Source organism: Moschus berezovskii, chromosome 6 (assembly GCF_049115385.1).
Source record: "Moschus berezovskii isolate FMDL1 chromosome 6, NW_MosBer_1.0, whole genome shotgun sequence".
Taxonomy (NCBI): domain Eukaryota; kingdom Metazoa; phylum Chordata; class Mammalia; order Artiodactyla; family Moschidae; genus Moschus; species Moschus berezovskii.
In genome coordinates, this window is record NC_142465.1 from 119,705,740 (window position 1) to 119,724,235 (window position 18,496).

General features: G+C 53.0%; 1 protein-coding gene across 1 annotated transcript in view; it reads left to right on the plus strand.

Annotated features, from left to right (window-relative positions):
* The window catches only part of FBLN1 (fibulin 1), an 82,288-nt gene that overhangs the window by 44,579 nt on the left and 19,213 nt on the right, over positions 1–18,496 (plus strand). The window contains exon 15 of the mRNA XM_055394480.2: positions 16,627–16,769. Coding sequence (XP_055250455.1) covers positions 16,627–16,769 — 143 coding nt within the window. The remainder of the gene's footprint in view (positions 1–16,626; positions 16,770–18,496) is intronic.

Consider the following 18,496-nt stretch of genomic DNA (forward strand, 5'->3'; position numbering starts at 1 on the left):
TGCCTGGGAGACTCAGCCTCTTGACCTTGGCCCTGCTTCTCCTGCCAGGGGGTTAGGGCTATCTGGGGTAAGGGTCCCAGGCCCTGGCGTGTGCTTATTCTGGCCGAAAGCTAGAGCAGGAGATGCTAAGACAGCCCCAGTGTTCTTCCTAGCATCGGGGATGTTCATCCTCTGGATCTCGCCCCTGCCCCACCTCTCCCCGCCCTCTCTGTTTCCACAGCAGGCGTTCTTGCAGGTAGGGAAAAGCCACCCCAGGGCTGGGTTTGCCAGCCCTCAGCATTCCGAGAGCCGGGGGCTTATACAGCAGCCTACAGGCAGTGCCAGTGCTCCTGAGCTGGGAAGAACAATCGTGTCCTTGATTTGAGTCTGAGCTGTTTCTGTCTGTCTGTCCGTGCTCCCTCCCTCCCTCCCAGGCCCTTGTCTGTGTCTGGGTTCACGGATTTTGGAAGATGGGCTGGTTGCCGTCGACCTCAGACTGGGGTGCGGTCATGAAGGCAAACGGGGAGGAGGAGGCTGCCCTGCGCAGGGTCTTCACGCCTCCGACGCTGGGGGTGGGTAGGCTGGCATCGTTTGCTGAGACTGTGACTGCAGTCAGATACCCTCCCTGGTCCTTACACTGATGGATGCTGTGGAATCCTTCGCTGCCCCGCAGCTGGGGAAGGTCCTTTACTTGTTTGGGGAATGTTCACCGTGAGCCTACTGTGTGCGGGCACCTGGGCAGACAGTGGGCCCGCAAAGGCCCCTGTGCCCTGCCCTGAGCCCAGGAGGAGCCCATGGGGAAACAGCCGTGGGCAGAGTGCAGGTGTGCTCTCATCAAGGAGGGCTCTCCCCCGGTGGGGCTGGGGGCACAGAAGGCAGGGGTACCTAGAGTTGGTGATGCTGGAATGAAGGGGGAAGGAGTCAGGCAGAGAGGGAGCGAGTGGAGGGTGGGATGGGCGTGGGGTGTGGACCTGCATTAAAGGGCAACCGAGGAGTTCTGGCCAGGAAAGGGGATGCCCAGCAAGGAGCCACGCCTGCTGACTGAGGGGCTGATGCTCCAGGGAGTGGTTTGTCTCCATCTCTTGGGTTCATCACCCTGCCCCCTGGGGATGATAAAGAGGGAGCACCGTCACTGTCTGTGTTAGGTGCAGGAAGTGGGCGCCATCACGGTCAAGGTTGGGGGGGTTGAGGCTCCGAGCAGCCCCTCAGGGAAGACTGTGGCCCCATTGAGCACATGTTGCTTGCCAGTGCCACCCAGCTGCCGGAGCAGAGGCTGAGAGGCGGGTGGAGCTGGGGAAGGAGTGTCCCTGCCCTGAGGGTCCGTCTGTGCCCCCCTTCCTGTTCTCAAGCCTCATGGAGATGCTGTGGCATTTTGGAACAATCTGGCTTTGGTGTCAACCTCGCTTAGGTTTGCCTTCCAAATTCAGTCCATTCCAGGTCCCCTTTACAATCAGCAGTTCCCGTGAACTTCTTGCTGTAAAGGGGGCGGTGGTGTTGCCCTCCAGGTTCCTGTTGGGTGACCTGTGATTGTGGGGGCAGAGCCGTTTCCTTATGGCTTGCTCTGGGTTCAGCCTGGGGGGCTGTGGGTAAGACGCCCCCAGGCACATTTTACTGCCAGTATTTATGGATGGAAGGAAGGCGGATGGTGGCCCTGGTGTCCGGTTGAGGACAAAGCCTGGGAGGCTGCCTGGAGGAGGAAGGAACCAGGCCTGGGACTCCCATCATGCCTTCCAGGCCTGGCTTTCCTGTTCCTTGGTGCCGTGATCTGGGGTCTTGGTCACCCTGGGGCCCGTTTTCCTCTGTAAGACGTGCGGAAAATACCTGCTTGTCTGTGCCTTGAGGATTAACGGTAACGTTCCGGGTGCCCGGCCCAGGGGGATGATAAAGGGGGAGCACCGTCATTGCCTGTATTAGGCGCAGAGTGGTGGTAAGGAAGATGGCCACGAGCCGCCCTGTTCTCATCCTCAGAATCCAGACGTTCCTCAGAGCGACTGCAGCTGTGGCTCCGCGGCTGACTGTGTGCCTGTGGGCTGACTGTGTGACCGGCTGGGTCTAGGGTTGCTCAGTCCTTAGATGGGAAGATGAGACTCAGCTCCTGAAGGGCTGTTGAGGAATCATGGGCCAGCCAGGAGCCCAGCGCTGGGCACAGGAAGTGGGGGCCGGGCCTGGAATCCTCGGTTGAGAGGCCTTGGGGAATGGGGGTCTTGTCTTGGTTGCCTGGTCACATATGGGGGGGGGCTGTTTCCCTGGGAGCACAGGAGCCCCGATAGCTTAGGGCCACTGCCACATTGTGTAGGTGTGGGCAGGACGCAGGCCAGAGCACCAGCTGAGGCGAAGCTGAGCCTCTCAACCCTGTGGGCTCCTCAAACTGGAGTTTTCTGTTTCATGGCCCTTTTCCTTTTCTGCAAAAGCCCTCTGAAGAAATTTATCTGACCTTCAGAAAGCGATTTGTACAAGTTAAAAGCGCTGTATTAGAAAGGACCCTGGAACCAGCACTTCCATGGTTTAACGTTCAGGGAGACTGGCAAGATTTGAGTCTCTCTCTCTCTCCGTTGCTGGGCCTCAACCTTCTCTCTCTCTCTGTCTCCAAACAGCCTCCTTCTGGCCAGTTTCCCCGGTGGCCAAAGGGCGGTAACTGGAGCATGACCCAGCAGGCCGGGCCACAAACCACAGGTCTGGGCCCCAAGGACTGACCAGGCTGTTAAGATCCTGACCACATAGTTCCCTCCTCCCCACAGCAGGGATATTCAAAGTGTCTCTGAGCCCGGGATGGGACCAAAAACATCCTCTTTACCCCCTCGGCGGGGCAGACCCCGAGACCCGGGCTCTCAGAAGCCAGGGCCAGAGGGAGGCTGGCGGCCTTTGTTGGCACAGCTCCCGGCCCCAGGGTGTAACTCCGGTGGACGGAGTGGGTGGAACCCTGCCCTGGCCAGTTCCTGGGGCTTGTGTCCAGAACGACAGGAACTGCCGGCGGGGACGGCTGCAAGCTTCAGGCGGCCACAGCGGCCATACCTCCCAGGAGAAGGCGCTGGCCTAGAAGACCTTTCTTCTCTGGTGTGTGGTAATTGCATTTTCGTGGAACTTGGGGTGTCCTGAACAAAGTCGTTGAACTGAATACTTGGGGCACATTGTTCTCTCATGCTGGTTGAGATGGAAACCGAGGTGGGTGGTCCCCGCGTTCTGGTCCCCTCCTCTGCTCTGTAGTAGATGCGGTGGCGGCGGCCCCTCCTGCATCGAGACATACCCGCTAATGAAGACTTCAGTGCCACCCCCGTCTGACAGGCAGTTTGCCAGAGGCAGTAGTTACGCTTTCTGGGATGTTTATACTAAGTATGGGGCAGAGCAGAGTGGAATCATTGAAGTTGCAACTGACCAGGAAAATCAGGGCCGAATTTACTCGTGCGCCTGTATTAATATAAAGCACATAGTGAGTGTCAAGCTGATGCTGGGTACTGGAGACGAAGCCAAAGAGCCATGGGAATGGAACAGTCTGGAAGGAGCCGGGCCCAGAAATGCCCAGAGGGAGGAAGGGCTTGGGTGCTCTGTGGGGTCGGGGGTGTGGAGACCAATCGGGGAGGAAATAGTGTTCAGCTCTCTGGTGTGATGGCTGTGGGGGCGATACCAGAACTTCACACACACTTCACGTTCCCTGCCTTCCACACATGCTGTGTTAATCATTTGTCAAATGAAAACCCTGGGAGACGTGGGAAAATTTAATGCACATGATGGAGACTGTAGCACCACCTGCTGGCCAGATCCACCAGACCTTTCCTGAAGCAGCTGGGGGCGCGTGGTACATGTCCTGAATCGCGCGCGCGCACGTGTGTGTGTGTGTGTGGCAGCTGGGTGTGTGTGTGTGTGTGTGTGTGGCGGGTGTGTGTGTGTATAGCAGCTGGGTGTGTGTGTGTGTCCAGATCCACCTGACCCTGTGTGTGTGTGTGTGTGTGTGTGTCCAGATCCACCAGACCCTTCCTGAAGCAGCTGGGTGTGTGTGTGTGTGTGTCCAGATCCACCAGACCCTTCCTGAAGCAGCCGGGGGCGTGTGTATACACATAGCCTTTGAAGTGAGGGCTTCCCAGATGGCTCAGTGATAAAGAATCCAGCTGCCAATGCAGGAAACACAAAGATGTGGGTTTGATCCCTGGGTCAGGAAGATCTCCTAGTGTAGGAAATGGCAACCTGCTCCCATATGCTTGCCTGGGAAATCCCATGGACAGAGGAGCCTGGTGGGCTACAGTTCACGGGGTCTCAAAGAGCTGGGCATGACTGAGCGGCTGAGCACACACACACAGGCCAGCTTTGCCTCTGCCGTTCAGTGCAGACTGTGGGGCCGTGGACACGTTACGCGTCCTCTCTGAGCTTTGGTCTTCCTGTTAGTAGAACAAGAACCACGTGGAACAGTGAGGGGACCGTGGGGAAGGAGAAACTCTGACTGACCCAGAGCGAGGCCAGGCACGTTCCTTGGTTTTTCCATAGTCACCTGGCGCACCCCCATTTGGCCTGGACCTGGGTGTCTGTGGGGGTGGTGGCCCCTCAGCAGTACCCACGCCTGCTTTCTTTCCCACTGCTCTCCTCTGCCTGTCGGCCACCTCCCTTACAAAACTTTCATCTTCAGTGTTCCTGATTTTCACATGCTTTTACTAGCATGGAGCTCATTCCTAGGGCTGCCATTTCTAAGAGCTCAAAATGGTAAACAGCCAAGTAAATGAAAGGATTCCAGTGAGTGAGTCCTGATAAAGAGCCTGGATGTAGGATATAGAAAGAGACAGGCTTGCTAACAATGAATGCCAAGTGTTAAATAAGTTCTAGTCACCCAGCACGAAGCATGGAAACTGAAAAGCTGAAATGGAGGCATGATGGAAGACAAGGACGATGGTAGATGCCCGCAACTGGAGAATCCAAGCACGGTTGAGATGGCGAAACTTCCCGGGACATGCTCTGTCAAGTCCTGTGGGGCTCAGCACCTTGGCTCTGCTTCTAAGGCAGCTGCCTTCATATTGTGATGGAGTTCAAGAGGCAGAAGGTAGGCCAGTTCTTATCATCTCACAGAAGGTTAGAACCTGTCCCCTTCCTGTCACAGGAAGTTAGAATCTGTCTTTACTCTGTCAAAGGAAGTTAAAACCTATCCTCATAATCCTGTCGCAGGAATTTAGGAGCAATAAATCTTCTCTCACAGGAAGTTAGGCCGTGTCTTCATCGTGTCACAGGAAGTTAGGACATATCTCTGTCCCGTCACAGGAAGTTAGAACGTGTCTCCATCCTGTCACAGGAAGTTAGGACCTGTCACAAGAAGTTAGGACCTGTCTCCATTGTGTCACAGGAAGTTAGGACCTGTCACAGGAAGTTAAGATGTGTCTCCATCGTGTCACAGGAAGTTAGGATGTGTCTCCATCCTGTCACAGGAAGTTAGGATGTGTCTCCATCCTGTCACAGGAAGTTAGGACCTGTCACAGGAAGTTAAGATGTGTCTCCATCGTGTCACAGGAAGTTAGGATGTGTCTCCATCCTGTCACAGGAAGTTAGGATGTGTCTCCATCCTGTCACAGGAAGTTAGGACCTGTCACAGGAAGTTAGGACGTGTCTCCATCGTGTCACAGGAAGTTAGGATGTGTCTCCATCGTGTCACAGGAAGTTAGGATGTGTCTCCATCGTGTCACAGGAAGTTAGGACCTGTCACAGGAAGTTAGGACGTGTCTCCATTGTGTCACAGGAAGTTAGGACCTGTCACAGGAAGTTAAGATGTGTCTCCATTGTGTCACAGGAAGTTAGGATGTGTCTCCATCCTGTCACAGGAAGTTAGGATGTGTCTCCATCCTGTCACAGGAAGTTAGGACCTGTCACAGGAAGTTAGGACGTGTCTCCATCGTGTCACAGGAAGTTAGGATGTGTCTCCATCCTGTCACAGGAAGTTAGGACGTGTCTCCATCGTGTCACAGGAAGTTAGGATGTGTCTCCATCGTGTCACAGGAAGTTAGGACCTGTCACAGGAAGTTAGGACGTGTCTCCATTGTGTCACAGGAAGTTAGGACCTGTCACAGGAAGTTAAGATGTGTCTCCATTGTGTCACAGGAAGTTAGGATGTGTCTCCATCCTGTCACAGGAAGTTAGGACCTGTCACAGGAAGTTAGGACGTGTCTCCATCGTGTCACAGGAAGTTAGGACCTGTCTCCATCTTGACCTAGGAGGTTAGAACCTGTCTATATCTCTGCCCCAAGCCCTGGTTGGTCCTGTGAATACAGACAAGGAACTGGGCCTAGAGTACAAAGCTTTAGTGAGGAAAGACAGAAAAATACTTGACTGAGCACAAATCTAGCTTCCTTACACACTGTGACCTCGCGAAAGCCACTGATTCTTTCACCCTCAGTTTCCTCATCTGAAAAATGGCCCTCAACTCCCCCTCACAGTGAGGGTGTGATCCCTCTAGCAAAGGCATGCTGACGAATAGCCAAATGCTCTGTAAATGGCGGCAGCCATGTTTGCTGACCTGGACCGTCGCCCTGACCACTGCCTGGGTGAGGAGCTGGGAGCCTGGACAACACTCAGAGGGAAGGGTGTGCCTGTTGAGGATAGCCTGGGGTGGGGCTCTGCCGTTGAGAGAGGGACACACCTTGCTCCAGGCACAACCCCAATCCCAGCCACCCAGCGCCCCCGAGGGTGTTGGAAGAGGCTAGTGCCTGAGTCAGCGGCTGGAGGTCCCCGGCACCTCCCACAGGTGAGTGAGGGGTGCTCTTCTCGCTGGCTGATTGGCCAGAGGGGCGGCGGGAGGCCCCGCCCAGCAGGCCCCCCCCCCCCGCTTACCCCGCCCCACGCTCTGTTGTTTCTCCGCTTGCTGAATGGGCCCTAACCCTCTCCTTGTCTCTCTGTCCACTTTTCTTGCAGCCGCTGCGAGCGCTTGCCTTGCCATGAGAATCAGGAGTGCCCCAAGCTGCCTCTGAGAATAACCTACTACCACCTCTCTTTCCCCACCAACATCCAAGTGCCCGCCGTGGTTTTCCGCATGGGCCCCTCCAGTGTCGTCCCCGGGGACAGCATGCAGCTGGCCATCACCGGCGGCAACGAGGAGGGCTTTTTCACCACCCGGAAGGTGAACCACCACAGCGGGGTGGTGGCCCTCACCAAGCCTGTCCCCGAGCCCAGGGACATGCTCCTGACCGTCAGGATGGACCTCTCCCGCCACGGCACCGTCAGCTCCTTTGTGGCCAAGCTTTACATCTTTGTATCCGCAGAGCTCTGAGCACGCGCTTTGGGCCGTTGAGGGCCCCCCCTTGTTGCTTTCCCCACCCTCCCTTCCGGGATGCCAATAAAGGCTCAGCGGGCAATCCCACACAGCATGGCTGGCGTGCCTTGGTTTTATTTGGCGCGGTCGGGAGTGTCTATGCTGCTTGTTCCTGGTGGGGAAGGGGGAGCCCAGCACTGCCTGGTGCCCCCGAGGGTGACTGAGGAGTGTTTTCCATGAGGGGTCTGCACCCAGGAGCCCCTGTGAGTGGGAGTTACAGTCCATACCGCCAGGGAGCCCAGGCCAGGGCAGAGCGAGGTTGGGCGTTTCATCTGAGATGATTCTCTGTCCCCCACTTGTGCTGAGCCCAGAGGATGACGTGACGGAGGCCCCTAGGGACGGCTGAGCTCCATCCCCTCTCAATTCACAGATGTGGAAACTGAGGCCCAGAGAAGGGGAGGAACTTGGCCAAGGTGACGCGGCCTGTGTGTGGTAGAAGGCAGTCTAGGAGCCAGGTCTTCGGTCCCCAGCCTGGTTTCCTTGCTGTAGTGCCAGGAGCTGAGCCTTTAACTGAGACCATGAAAGCTCCATCTTGAGACTCAAGCCTCCCATTCTGTCTTGACAAGATGTCCAAACTTGTGGGAGAACACTGAACGCAATCGCAGCATCTTAGCTGCTGCTGCTGCTGCTAAGTCACTCCAGTCGTGTCCGACTCTGTGCGACCCCATAGACGGCAGCCCACCAGGCTCCCCTGTTCCTGGCATTCTCCAGGCGAGAACACTGGAGTCCTTACCAAAGGGAGCCTGATGAATGTGTCGCTCATGGGACCCCCTCAGTAAGCCCCGGGCCTTCATGTGCGCTACTTCCCATCCTGTGGGGCAGGCGTGTCATCCCCAGAGAGACTCCAGGGCGGGGGGGTGAGCAGTGTGCACAAGGTCACACAGTTGGGCTTTGAACCTTGGTTTGCTGACGGCACAGCCCTGACTGTTCCATTCCGTCACAATACCGCCAACATGAACCTCGATCGGCCTGCCTCTCTTTGAAGATCTCTTCCACCATGATCCCAGCCAAGTGTGGCTCTCAAGGCACGGCAGCATTTATTCCTGGTGTCCACCTCCAGCCTGACCGCAAATTGTTCTCCCTTTCCTTGCTTCCCTTAAACCACGTTGTTGAGTTCTCTGCTGCCACAGGCCCTTTGCACGTGCTTTTGCGCCCTTGGCCTGAATGTTGGTTGAACCTCAGTCCCTGTGTTCCTATTGCCACTGGGCCCCCCTGGACACCTCTGGGTTATGTTTCTTCTGTCAGTCTTTCTCCTAACTCCGCCTTTGAGATGCTCCTCTTAGTTTGCAGGTCCCACCTGTCTGTGTTTCACTTTTGCTTCCCCACCATCCAGAAGGCTCCAGGGAGTCAGGGGCCAAGTCTGTCTCATTCAGGGCCGTGTCCCTAAGCTCCTGGCGAGGCCTGGCATGCAGTAGGTACTCTGCTTCTGTCTGTTGAGGGAATGGATGACTTCGTGCCAGCATCGCTTTACACGTCTAGCATTTCTGTGGCTGCTGATGCTGTTTTCAAGTAGGAACATGAAAGGGAGGCAGAATGTCGACAGGAATCAAGTAAAGGATCCTGGAGGGACCTGGAAGAAGATGGGGAAGGGGTCCACTTTGCTGTCTAGTGGAGAGGACAGGTATACAGTTAACACCGTGCCCTGTGCCCTGTGACAGAGGCAGCAGGCAACTTGCCACAGGAGCATACACATGCTCCTAGCCACTTACCTCCAAACCCCTGCTGTCTCCCAGACCGCGCTCTGAGCACCTCTGGTCTGGACCAACTTGCAGTCTCCCAGGCTGAAGCCAGAGGACCTCTCTGAAGGACCCATCTGGTTGTGTCACTCCCCTCTTTAGAACCTTCTGTGACTCGCAGGCGAAGCCCAGCGCCCTTGGAATGGCCTCTGAGAGCGTGCCTGCTCCAGCCTCTGCCCACCTTTCAGGCACGCCTCCCGCCGTCCCCACCCTGGCTCACCCTCTGCTAGTGACAAGTGTTCAGTTACGCAGAGCCCTTACCATTCTCTACACTCGCGTTCTCCAGGCAATAGCTCGTGCCACGCCTTCCTCCTGCAAATGGCCATTCTCCCTGAAGACGTAGCTTAAAAGTCACCTCGTCGGTGAAGGCTTTCCTTAATCGGAGCTTTTCCAGAGCCAGGTGTACGCCATCAGAGCAGTTACCCTGTCATCTTGTTCTTTTTTTTTTTCAATACTTTTAAATTCCTTTATATTTTTGGCCACACCACGCAGCATGTAGGATCTTAGTGCCCCAACCAGGGATCCAGCCCATGCCCCCCGCAGTGGAAGCACAGAAAGTCTTCACCACTGGACCACCAGGGAAGTCCTTGTTTTTGTTACTTTTTATCATCACCTTTTTAAAGGCAGAGATTGTGTCTGTATTCTCTACGCTTTTCAGAATGTCTGGCCTGTAGAAGGCGCTCAGTGAACATCTGAATAAACATGGATGGATGGATGATGGATAGATGAATGGATGGGTAGTACTTTCAAGGCTTAGTTCAGATACCACCTCTTCTGTGAAATCAGCAAGACACAGCAGGGATTCATCATTGTATTCAATTATTCTTTCATCTGGGGGCTTACATGGTAGTTCAATTGGTGAAGAATCCACCTGCAATGCAGGAGACCCCGGTTCGATTCCTGGGTCAGGAAGATCTGCTGGAGGAGAGGTAGGCTACCCACTCCAGTATTCTTGGGTTTCCCTGGTGGCTCAGCTGGTAAAGAATCCACCCACAATGTGGGAGATCCCAGTTTGATTCCTAGGTTGAGAAGATTGGCTAGAGAAGGGAAAGGCTACCCACTCGTATTCTGGCCTGGAGAATTCCATGGACTGTATAGTCCATGGGGCTGCAAAGAGTCGGACACGACTGAGCGACTTTCACTATTCTTTCATCATGGTCCTGCTTATTGAGGCTGGGGAAGCTCTTTTTCCCTAGGAGTGTTAAGATGTGGGGGGATTCTTGGGGGCCTTAGAAGTCTTTCAGTGACCTCATAAGGCTTGCCAGAATCCCCTCTACATTTCCATGGACTGTTCCGCTTTTCTTGCACTTTGCTTTGTTTGTGGGACTTCCTGCCTCTTCAGGTGGCCTGTTCTGTCCAAGAACACCTCCGATGTGTCTGTGCATGTACCTGCGTGCACACATGGGGATGGCGGTGTCTGGATTACCTGACTGCTCAGCTCTGCAGTCCCTGGAGGCTGCGCAGCAGTATTCCTGTATCAGCCTGCTGAGATCACACAGTGCAGGAAAAAGAACCCACCCAACCAACCGAACAAAACATAAGAGCAAGTGTCCTCGCTGCCATTTACTGGTTCTGTGACCTCGGAGAAGTCATTTGCCTTTCAGAGCTTCGAGGCCCACTTCCTGAACTATTTTGGAAATGACATGAAGTTACGTATACACAAGGCAGCATCTGGCTGTGGTAGGCAGTTAATGAGTATTAGTGTCTCCATTCACTGGAAGGTACTCAAGTGTTCATTTGGATCTTGATTTAAATGGAGAATGAAAGTTCAGAGGGTTTGTGGAGCTGCCATCACTTCCAACTCTTGGACCTGTGTGTGCAGTTTTGGTGTTTTTTTTTTTTTGACAGCAGCACCTGGCTTGTGGGATCTTAGTTCCACAGGGACTTAGTTCCACCAAAGACTAAACCTGAGCCCCTGGTAGTAAAAGCACAGCATTCTAACCACTGGGCATCCAGGGGAGTCCCATGTGTGTGTACTTTTAAACCAAGCTCCCAAAGGTGGTGGTGGTGTTGTTCAGTCCCTAAGTCATGTCTGACTCTTGCGACACTGTGGACTGTAGCCTGCCAGGCCTCTCTGTCTATGGGATTTCCCTGGCAAGAATATTGGAGTGGGCAGCCATTTCCTTCTCCAGGGGATCTTCCTGACTCAGGGATCAAACCCAGGTGGCCTGCATTGCAGGCAGATACTTTACCAACTGAGCCACGAGGAGGCCCAAAGGTGAAGGATGATAATTATGATTATCATATAATGATAAAATAGTCAACACCTAGGCAGTGCCTTCTGTGGGCCAAGCAGTTAACTGACCCTCATGGAGCCTTTGAGGAAAGTGCTGTTACATCCTCATTTCACAATGAAGACGTGGAAGGAGAGAGGTTAAATAACCCGCCCAAAGCCCCACCGTGATGTAAAGTGGGGCAGGATTCTGACCCAAGCAGCCTGGCTCTGGAGTCTGTTCTCAGACACCGAGCCCCGTGCCATGAAGCGGGCAGGATTGCTGGGATCACTCAGTGCTCATCAGCTTGTCACTCTAGCTTCCTCTCAGAAAGCCCTCATACCAGCCCAGTTCTAAAATTCTCAAGTGAAAAACGAGTGTTTGATTCGCTGAGGAAGGAGACAGCGTGGTGAAGCGGGAAGAACTGTGAAGAGTCAGGGAAGTGACGTGCCGACTGTCCAGCACAGACCTCTGGCATGACGTTGCAGCACAGTTTCGAAAGTTCTCCGAAGCAGAACCACGACGACCAGATAAGAAAGTCTTTCATCACAAAGGCAACCCCCACATACAGTTCAAATGAAACCCACCCACATGGTATTGGCATCCGTGCAGGAGGAAGCAGTGAAAGAGCCCCGAGCAGTCAGCAGTGTCCTGAGAAAGCGCAGGCGCGCAGTCAGAACGGTGGCTGAGGCTGGGAGCCACTTTGCTCCCTGCAGTGGCGAGTGTGTGCAGGGACTGAAGAGGGTGGAACAGGCCTGCTGTGCTTAGTCGCTCAGTCGTGTCTGACTCTTTGCAACCCCATGGACTGTGGCCTGCGAGTCTCTGTCCATGGGATTCTCCAGGCATGACTATTGGAGTGGGTTACCATGCCCTCCTCCAGGGGATCTTCCCAACCCAGGAACAGAACCCAGGTCTCCCACATAGCAGGCAGATTCTTTACCAGCTGATCCATCAGGGAAGCCCAGGAATACTGGAGTGAGTAGTCTCTCCCTTCTCCAGTTAATCTTCCCAACCTAGGAGTCAAACTGGGATCTCCTGAATTGCAGGCGGATTCTTTACCCGCTGAGCTACCAGGAAGGTTATTGGTTTTTTTTTATATTTCTTTAGGCTCCATCAGGCCTTGGTTGTGGCGTGCAGGATATTGGTTGTGTTCTGCAGGGTCTTTCGCTGCGGTGTGCAGTATTAGTTGCCCCTCGGCATGTGGGATCTTAATCTCCTAGACCAGGATAGAACCTGAGTCCCTTGCACTGCAAAATGGATTCTTTTTTTTTCAAATTTATCTTTAATTGGAGGATAATTGCTCTACAATATTGTGTTGGCTTCTGCCACGCATCACCATGAGTCAGCCATAGGTGTACATATGCCCCCTCTGTGCGCCTCCCTCCCACCCCATCCCGCCCCTCTGTTGTCACAGAGTACCGAGTCTGAGCTCCCTGCATCACGCAGCGAATGCCCACTGGCTGTCTATTTACATATGATAATGCGTATATTTCAGTGCTGCTCTCGCAATTCACCCGCCCTCTCCTTCCCCACTTCCACAGTCTATTCTCTACGTCTGCATTGCTGCCCTGCAGATGGGTTCATGAGTACCATCTTTCTAGATTCCATATGTATGTGTTAATATGCAATATTTTTTTTCTCTTTCTGACTTACTTCACTCTGTGTAAGAGGCTCTAGGTTCATTCACCTCACTAGAACTGACTCAAATGTGTTCACTTTTAGGGCTGAGTAATATTCCATGTGTATATGGACCACAACTTCTTTATCCTTTCATCTGTTGATGGACATCTAGGTTGCTTCCATGTCCTAGGTATTGTAAATAGTGCTGCAATGAACACTGGGATACATATGTCTTTTTCAATTATGGTTTCCTCAGGATATATGCCCAGTAGTGGGATTGTTGGGTCATATGGTAGTTTTATTCCTAGTTTTTGCAAGGCAGATTCTTAACCACTGAACCACCAGGGAAGCCCCGTTAAACTTTTAAAACTGGGCCATCAAGGCTTCCTTGAAAAGTCAGGATCTCATACTATGAAGAAACTGCTGGAAATGAAATAGAAAATTGAGTAGGAAAGAGGTTATTGTGGAAAATGAAGCTCCAGGTAAATGTAGAGACCTGTCAAAGAGCAGGCTGCCAAAAACAACAGGTGAAGGGGCCCTGTGAAATCAGGAAAAGTGTGGATCACTCCTTATGTGACGCTGATTTCACATAAAGATGGTTAGCCAAAAAGCATCCAGGTTAAATCTCATATAAAGTTATTGTAGGAAAAAAGAGAATAAAGAACAGAATGACATTCCTCTGGAGAATGAAAGGACTCCAGAAAGGTATGCTTACAGACTAGATCAAATCTGTAACCCATACCAAACAAACTAAAAGAATTGAAAATATAACCAAAAATGAAGGGAAAATGTAAGCCAGAATTAGGAAAAACAGAAATGAAGTGATGAAACTCAAGAAATTATTTTAAATTAAAGCAAAAAGCAGTTTCAGAAATAAATACTTAAGGAAAAGCTGGGAAAAAATCTCATAAATTGAAAAATAAGTAACAGAAGAGATGAAAAGACTTGAAGAGAAAGTGACAGATGTTGAAGACAAAGGCGATCCACCATACAGGTAATAGAAATCTCTGAAGAGTTAATACAAAACAGGGGGGTGGCAATAATTACTAAAATCGACAATTCAAGAGACTTCACAGATATTTTAGGGAAACGATTTTAAATTCCATATTGAAAGAACACCCAATATATTTGAACATATTGACTCAGAGCAACCAACACCAAAATATAAAGAGAAAACAAAAATACCGGTGCCTTTGGGTAAAACCAGCGAGAGACTCATAAGGGAGAACGCTGTGTTATCATCAAATTCATCCATAACAGCACTTATGCCAGAAGAAAATTAGTACTTAGAATACTCAAGAAAATGTAAGTCAAGGATTTTATACTCAAAAAACAGACTTTTATGTACAAAAGTGAAAGTAATTCAGTCGTGTACAACTCCTTGTGAGCCCATGGACTGTAACCAGGCTCCTCCATCCATGGCATTTTCCAGACAAGAATACTGGAGTGGGTTGCCATTTCCTTCTCCAGGGGATCTTCCTGACCCAGAAATCGAACCCGGGCCTCTCAAATCACAGGCAGACTCTTTACCATCTGAGCTACCAGGGAAGTATTTGTGCCTTTATGTACAAAGGGCACAAACTGTTCAGGTCAGTTCAGTCGCTCAGTCGTGTCCGACTCTCCGCGACCCCATGAACCACAGCACGCCAGGCCTCCCTGTCCATCACCAACTCCCGGAGTTCACCCAAACCCATGTCCACAGAGTTGGTGATGCCATCCAGCCATCTCATTCTCTATTGTCCCTGTCTCCTCCCGCCCCCAACCTTTCCCAGCATCAGAGTCTTTTCCAGTGAGTCAACTCGTCGCATGAGGTGGCCAGAGTATTGCAGTTTCAGCTTCAGCATCATGCAAAATCATCAGCCTGAAAGCATTAAACATAATTACTCATAGAACTACAGTTTAATGAGTGTTATAAGAAAAAAGTATGGTATGAATCACTGTAGGCTCAGACTATGTAGATCTAGCACATCTATTAACATTGTAGGTAGAATAAGAAGAACTTATCCCTCAAATTATTACTTTAAGTAATTATGTAATTATACTTACATATACTTACATATCCCCCAAATTACTTACTTTAAGTAATTTTAGTTTTGTTATTCTGAGACTACTGTATCAAAATACGGAATAAACAAAAATAAATAATTATGGGATATCCTACCATATCCTGTGTTCTTAAGAGCCAGAATTTTGATATGGAAAAAAGCAGATTCCTTTGGTGTATAGGAGAGGGTAAGTAAAAAACTATGTGCTTCTTGTTTTGATTGTAAATATCAGTATGAACTCGTACTGTATATGGTCTTTAAACGTTTCCACTGAAGAAACAATGACCAACTCAATAGCACTGAGCATTCTTGGTGTCCAGAGTATGGTCTTGAAATATCATTTTCCACTAGAAAACAAAACCAACACTTCCTGGAAATAGCTGGGACAGTAAAAGTGTAAGATGATGCTGGAACACCTTGTTTAGCCAGATAGCAGGAGAGCCATCAGAAATTCCTGGGGCTGAGTCCAAAGGACTCAGGAGAGGACTTCCCTGGTAGTCCCGTGGTTAAGAATCTGCCTGCCAGTTCAGGCAACACAGATTCAATCCCTGGTCCGGGAAGACGCCACGTGCCTCGGGGCAACTAAGCCCATGCACAACTACCGAGCCCCCACGGTCTAGAGCCCGTGCTCCACACCCGAGAAATGACTGCAACTAGAGAGTAACCCCCACTCGCCACAACTAGCGAAAGCCTGTGCACACCAGTGAAGGCCCAGCGCAGCCAAAAAAATAAAGAACTGTCTCCAAAAAAATATGTCTCAAAAAAATACATAAAAATACAATAAGGACTTCCATGGTGGTCCAGTGGTTAAGACTGTGTGCTCCAAATGCAGGGGCATGTGTTCGATCCCTGGTCAGGGAACTAAGATCTTGCATGCCACATGGCATGGCAAAAAAGAAAATTAATGAAAGATACAGCAAAAATTTTTTAATGGACAAATTCAAGTGATTTTCTCGAGATGCACATGTGTGGTACAGACATAAAGGAACCCAGGTAGGCGACTGCTGGCAGAGACAGGACAGGGGTTACTTTGGGGGTGCACGAGAGGGTTAAGACAGATCTGGGCCCACGAAGGGGCTCCAGTGCTAGGCTGACGTTCTTTCTTGGCCTGGGTGCTGAATGTAAAGCGGTTTGCCTGTGATACTCATTAAGCTGTGACCTTGTTTTGTGCAGCTCTCGCATTGTGTTTTATTTTATGACTGAGAGGTTTTTAAAAGTATGCATGGCCCTGTAGCAAACTGGGGCCCCTCCTCCCCGTCCACCACGTACGTGACACTGGAGATTTGACTGCTTTGTGCGGGGCACTGAGCTGGGTGCTTTACCTGTGACGGCCCCCCGCCCCGCCCCGGGGTCCCAGGAAGGCCGGACCTTGTCTTTCCCTTGCTTGTTTTAGGTGTCCCTGGTGTGTGGCACCCAGCAGACACTCCGGACACACTTGTTGAGCACGTGAATGAACGTGATTTGTAGTTGTAGAAACTGAAGCTCAGTTCGTGTAGCTGGTAAATAGCAAAGCTTTGCTTATCCTGGCCGGGGCAGATGGAAACGGGGGTGTGTCTCGGGGGTTCGCCTCCTGGTCCAGTTTGTGGAGGGACCCGGAAGCGTCCCCTCGGAGCAGCCAGGCTGCGAGGCCGGTGTGGGCCCCCCACGGTGGAGCCAGCCTGGGGCGGGTGCTGCTGCCCGGCCGGCTGCTTCTTTCCTGGACCCCGGGCTCCGTCTGTGTCCACCTTTCCCACCCCTTGTGCTGTGGCTCCCCGCAGGCTCCGCCAAGAGAAGACTGACACCGTCCGCTGCATCAAGTCCTGCCGTCCCAACGACGTCGCCTGCGTGCTGGACCCGGTGCACACCATCTCCCACACCGTCGTCTCGCTCCCCACCTTCCGCGAGTTCACCCGCCCCGAAGGTGAGTGGCTGCTCCCGAGGCTGGAGCCGGTGTCTGGGGGACCATCCTGCCAGGGCACCCCCCTTGCTGAGGCTGATAGCTTGACCTGCAGGAGCAGCTCCTCGGTGAGATGTGGCTTTGGGGCTTGGAATGCTGACCCCTCCCCGCTTCTGTATCTCCTCCGTGTCCCCAGACTACAAGGCAATCCGATTCCTGCCTGTTCCCTACCCTCAGCTGAGTGGAGGGGGTGTGGATCTCATTTGAGGGATAACAGTCGTTCAGCAAACAGCTATTAAGTGTTGATTCTTTGCCAAGTGTGGGGTTATCAGGGAGAGCTTCCAGGAGGCAGTGACCCTACTCTGGGTCCTGAGCAGCCAGGAGGAGGTTAATGTAGGAAAGTGGGGAGTGGGAGAGAGGGCCAACTCAGAATACCTCCAGAAAATCTGGAGGTGAGTGGGGAGTGTGGGTCTTTCAGGAAGGAAGCCAAGTTTTTCTGGCTGGAGTGGTAGAGGCTTGGCAAGAGATGGGCTTCAAAGGTAGGCGGGAGCCTGCACTTGGAGTTGGGGCTTCAACTCCAAGGTTTTGGGAGCCAGTAGAGGGTCGTGACTGATGCTTTTTGCACACAGAAGCCACATCCTGGAGACTGAGGGGCAGGTGAGTTGGTGTGGCTAGACCGACTCCAGGGAACCCTGTGGTAAAGGGGTCAGTGTGCCCGCCACAGGCGGCTCCCACTGCAGTGTCGACCTGCCGTCACAGCGCCTCTCCACACGCGGGGCCGGGGCAGCAGGCTCCCGTGTCTGGCAGAGGGCTGTGGGCAGGAAGCTTTTCTGTGTGCCTTCCTTTGGGGTGTTTGGCCCACGTGCCAGGGCTGGCGTGGTCTCAGACACCCCCTTCCTCTGTGGAGGCTTCACCCTTCCCCTTTGGCTTTCGGAAGAGCTCCTCATGAGAATTCATTCGGCCAGCTGAGCCTCCTGGGTGTCAGGCTCTGGGACGCCATGGTGAACAAGAGCCCTCCATCCATCTCAGGGAGGTTGGACAGGTTGCCTCGTGTCTGCACATGGCCCCAGGGCCCGGGGAGTGACTCAGGAGCGTGTGCCGGACACCGAGCCTGGCTGTGGGGGTGGGAGGGCAGGTGAGGCGCCCAGGGATGGGCTCAGCTGCAGGAGAGTGGAGCCCCCCAACTCCTCGTCCCTCTAGAAAAGGGTGGCACGGAACCTTCCAGGGCGGCACCGACTTGGCTCAGACTTGGTGCAGTGCGGTTTGCCTTGTGCGCCGTGACAGGTTCCACCAGAGCTCTCAGACCTTTCCCAAATCCCTCTCCCCCGTGCTGCGGCCCCCCGGCCAGTGCTGACCCACAGTCTGGTGCTGCGGGGAGCTGGGCGTGGTTAGAGGTACCTGTCGGCGTCTTGGGCCAGGAAACCTAGACCTTGACTGTTCACATGGAGAGGACCCTTGGTGGGCCGTGGCGGGCCGCCTGCCTCACTTTATGGTGGAGAGACTGAGGCTCAGAGAGGACGCCCCACCACCACCCCCCCAGATTGCGTAAATCGGGCCCTTGTGCTGCCAGCCCTGGGCCGTCTGCTGATTTCACATCAGGTGGCCCAGGAGATGGACGCAGCCACCCATCCGCTTGGGGCCCAGCCTGAGGAGGGGCTTGTCCGACCCCCATCACGGTGGGGCAGGGACCATCTTGGCCTCTCTCCCACATCCTTTGTCGGCCCCCCTTCCCCATCTTCCCAGCTTCAGGG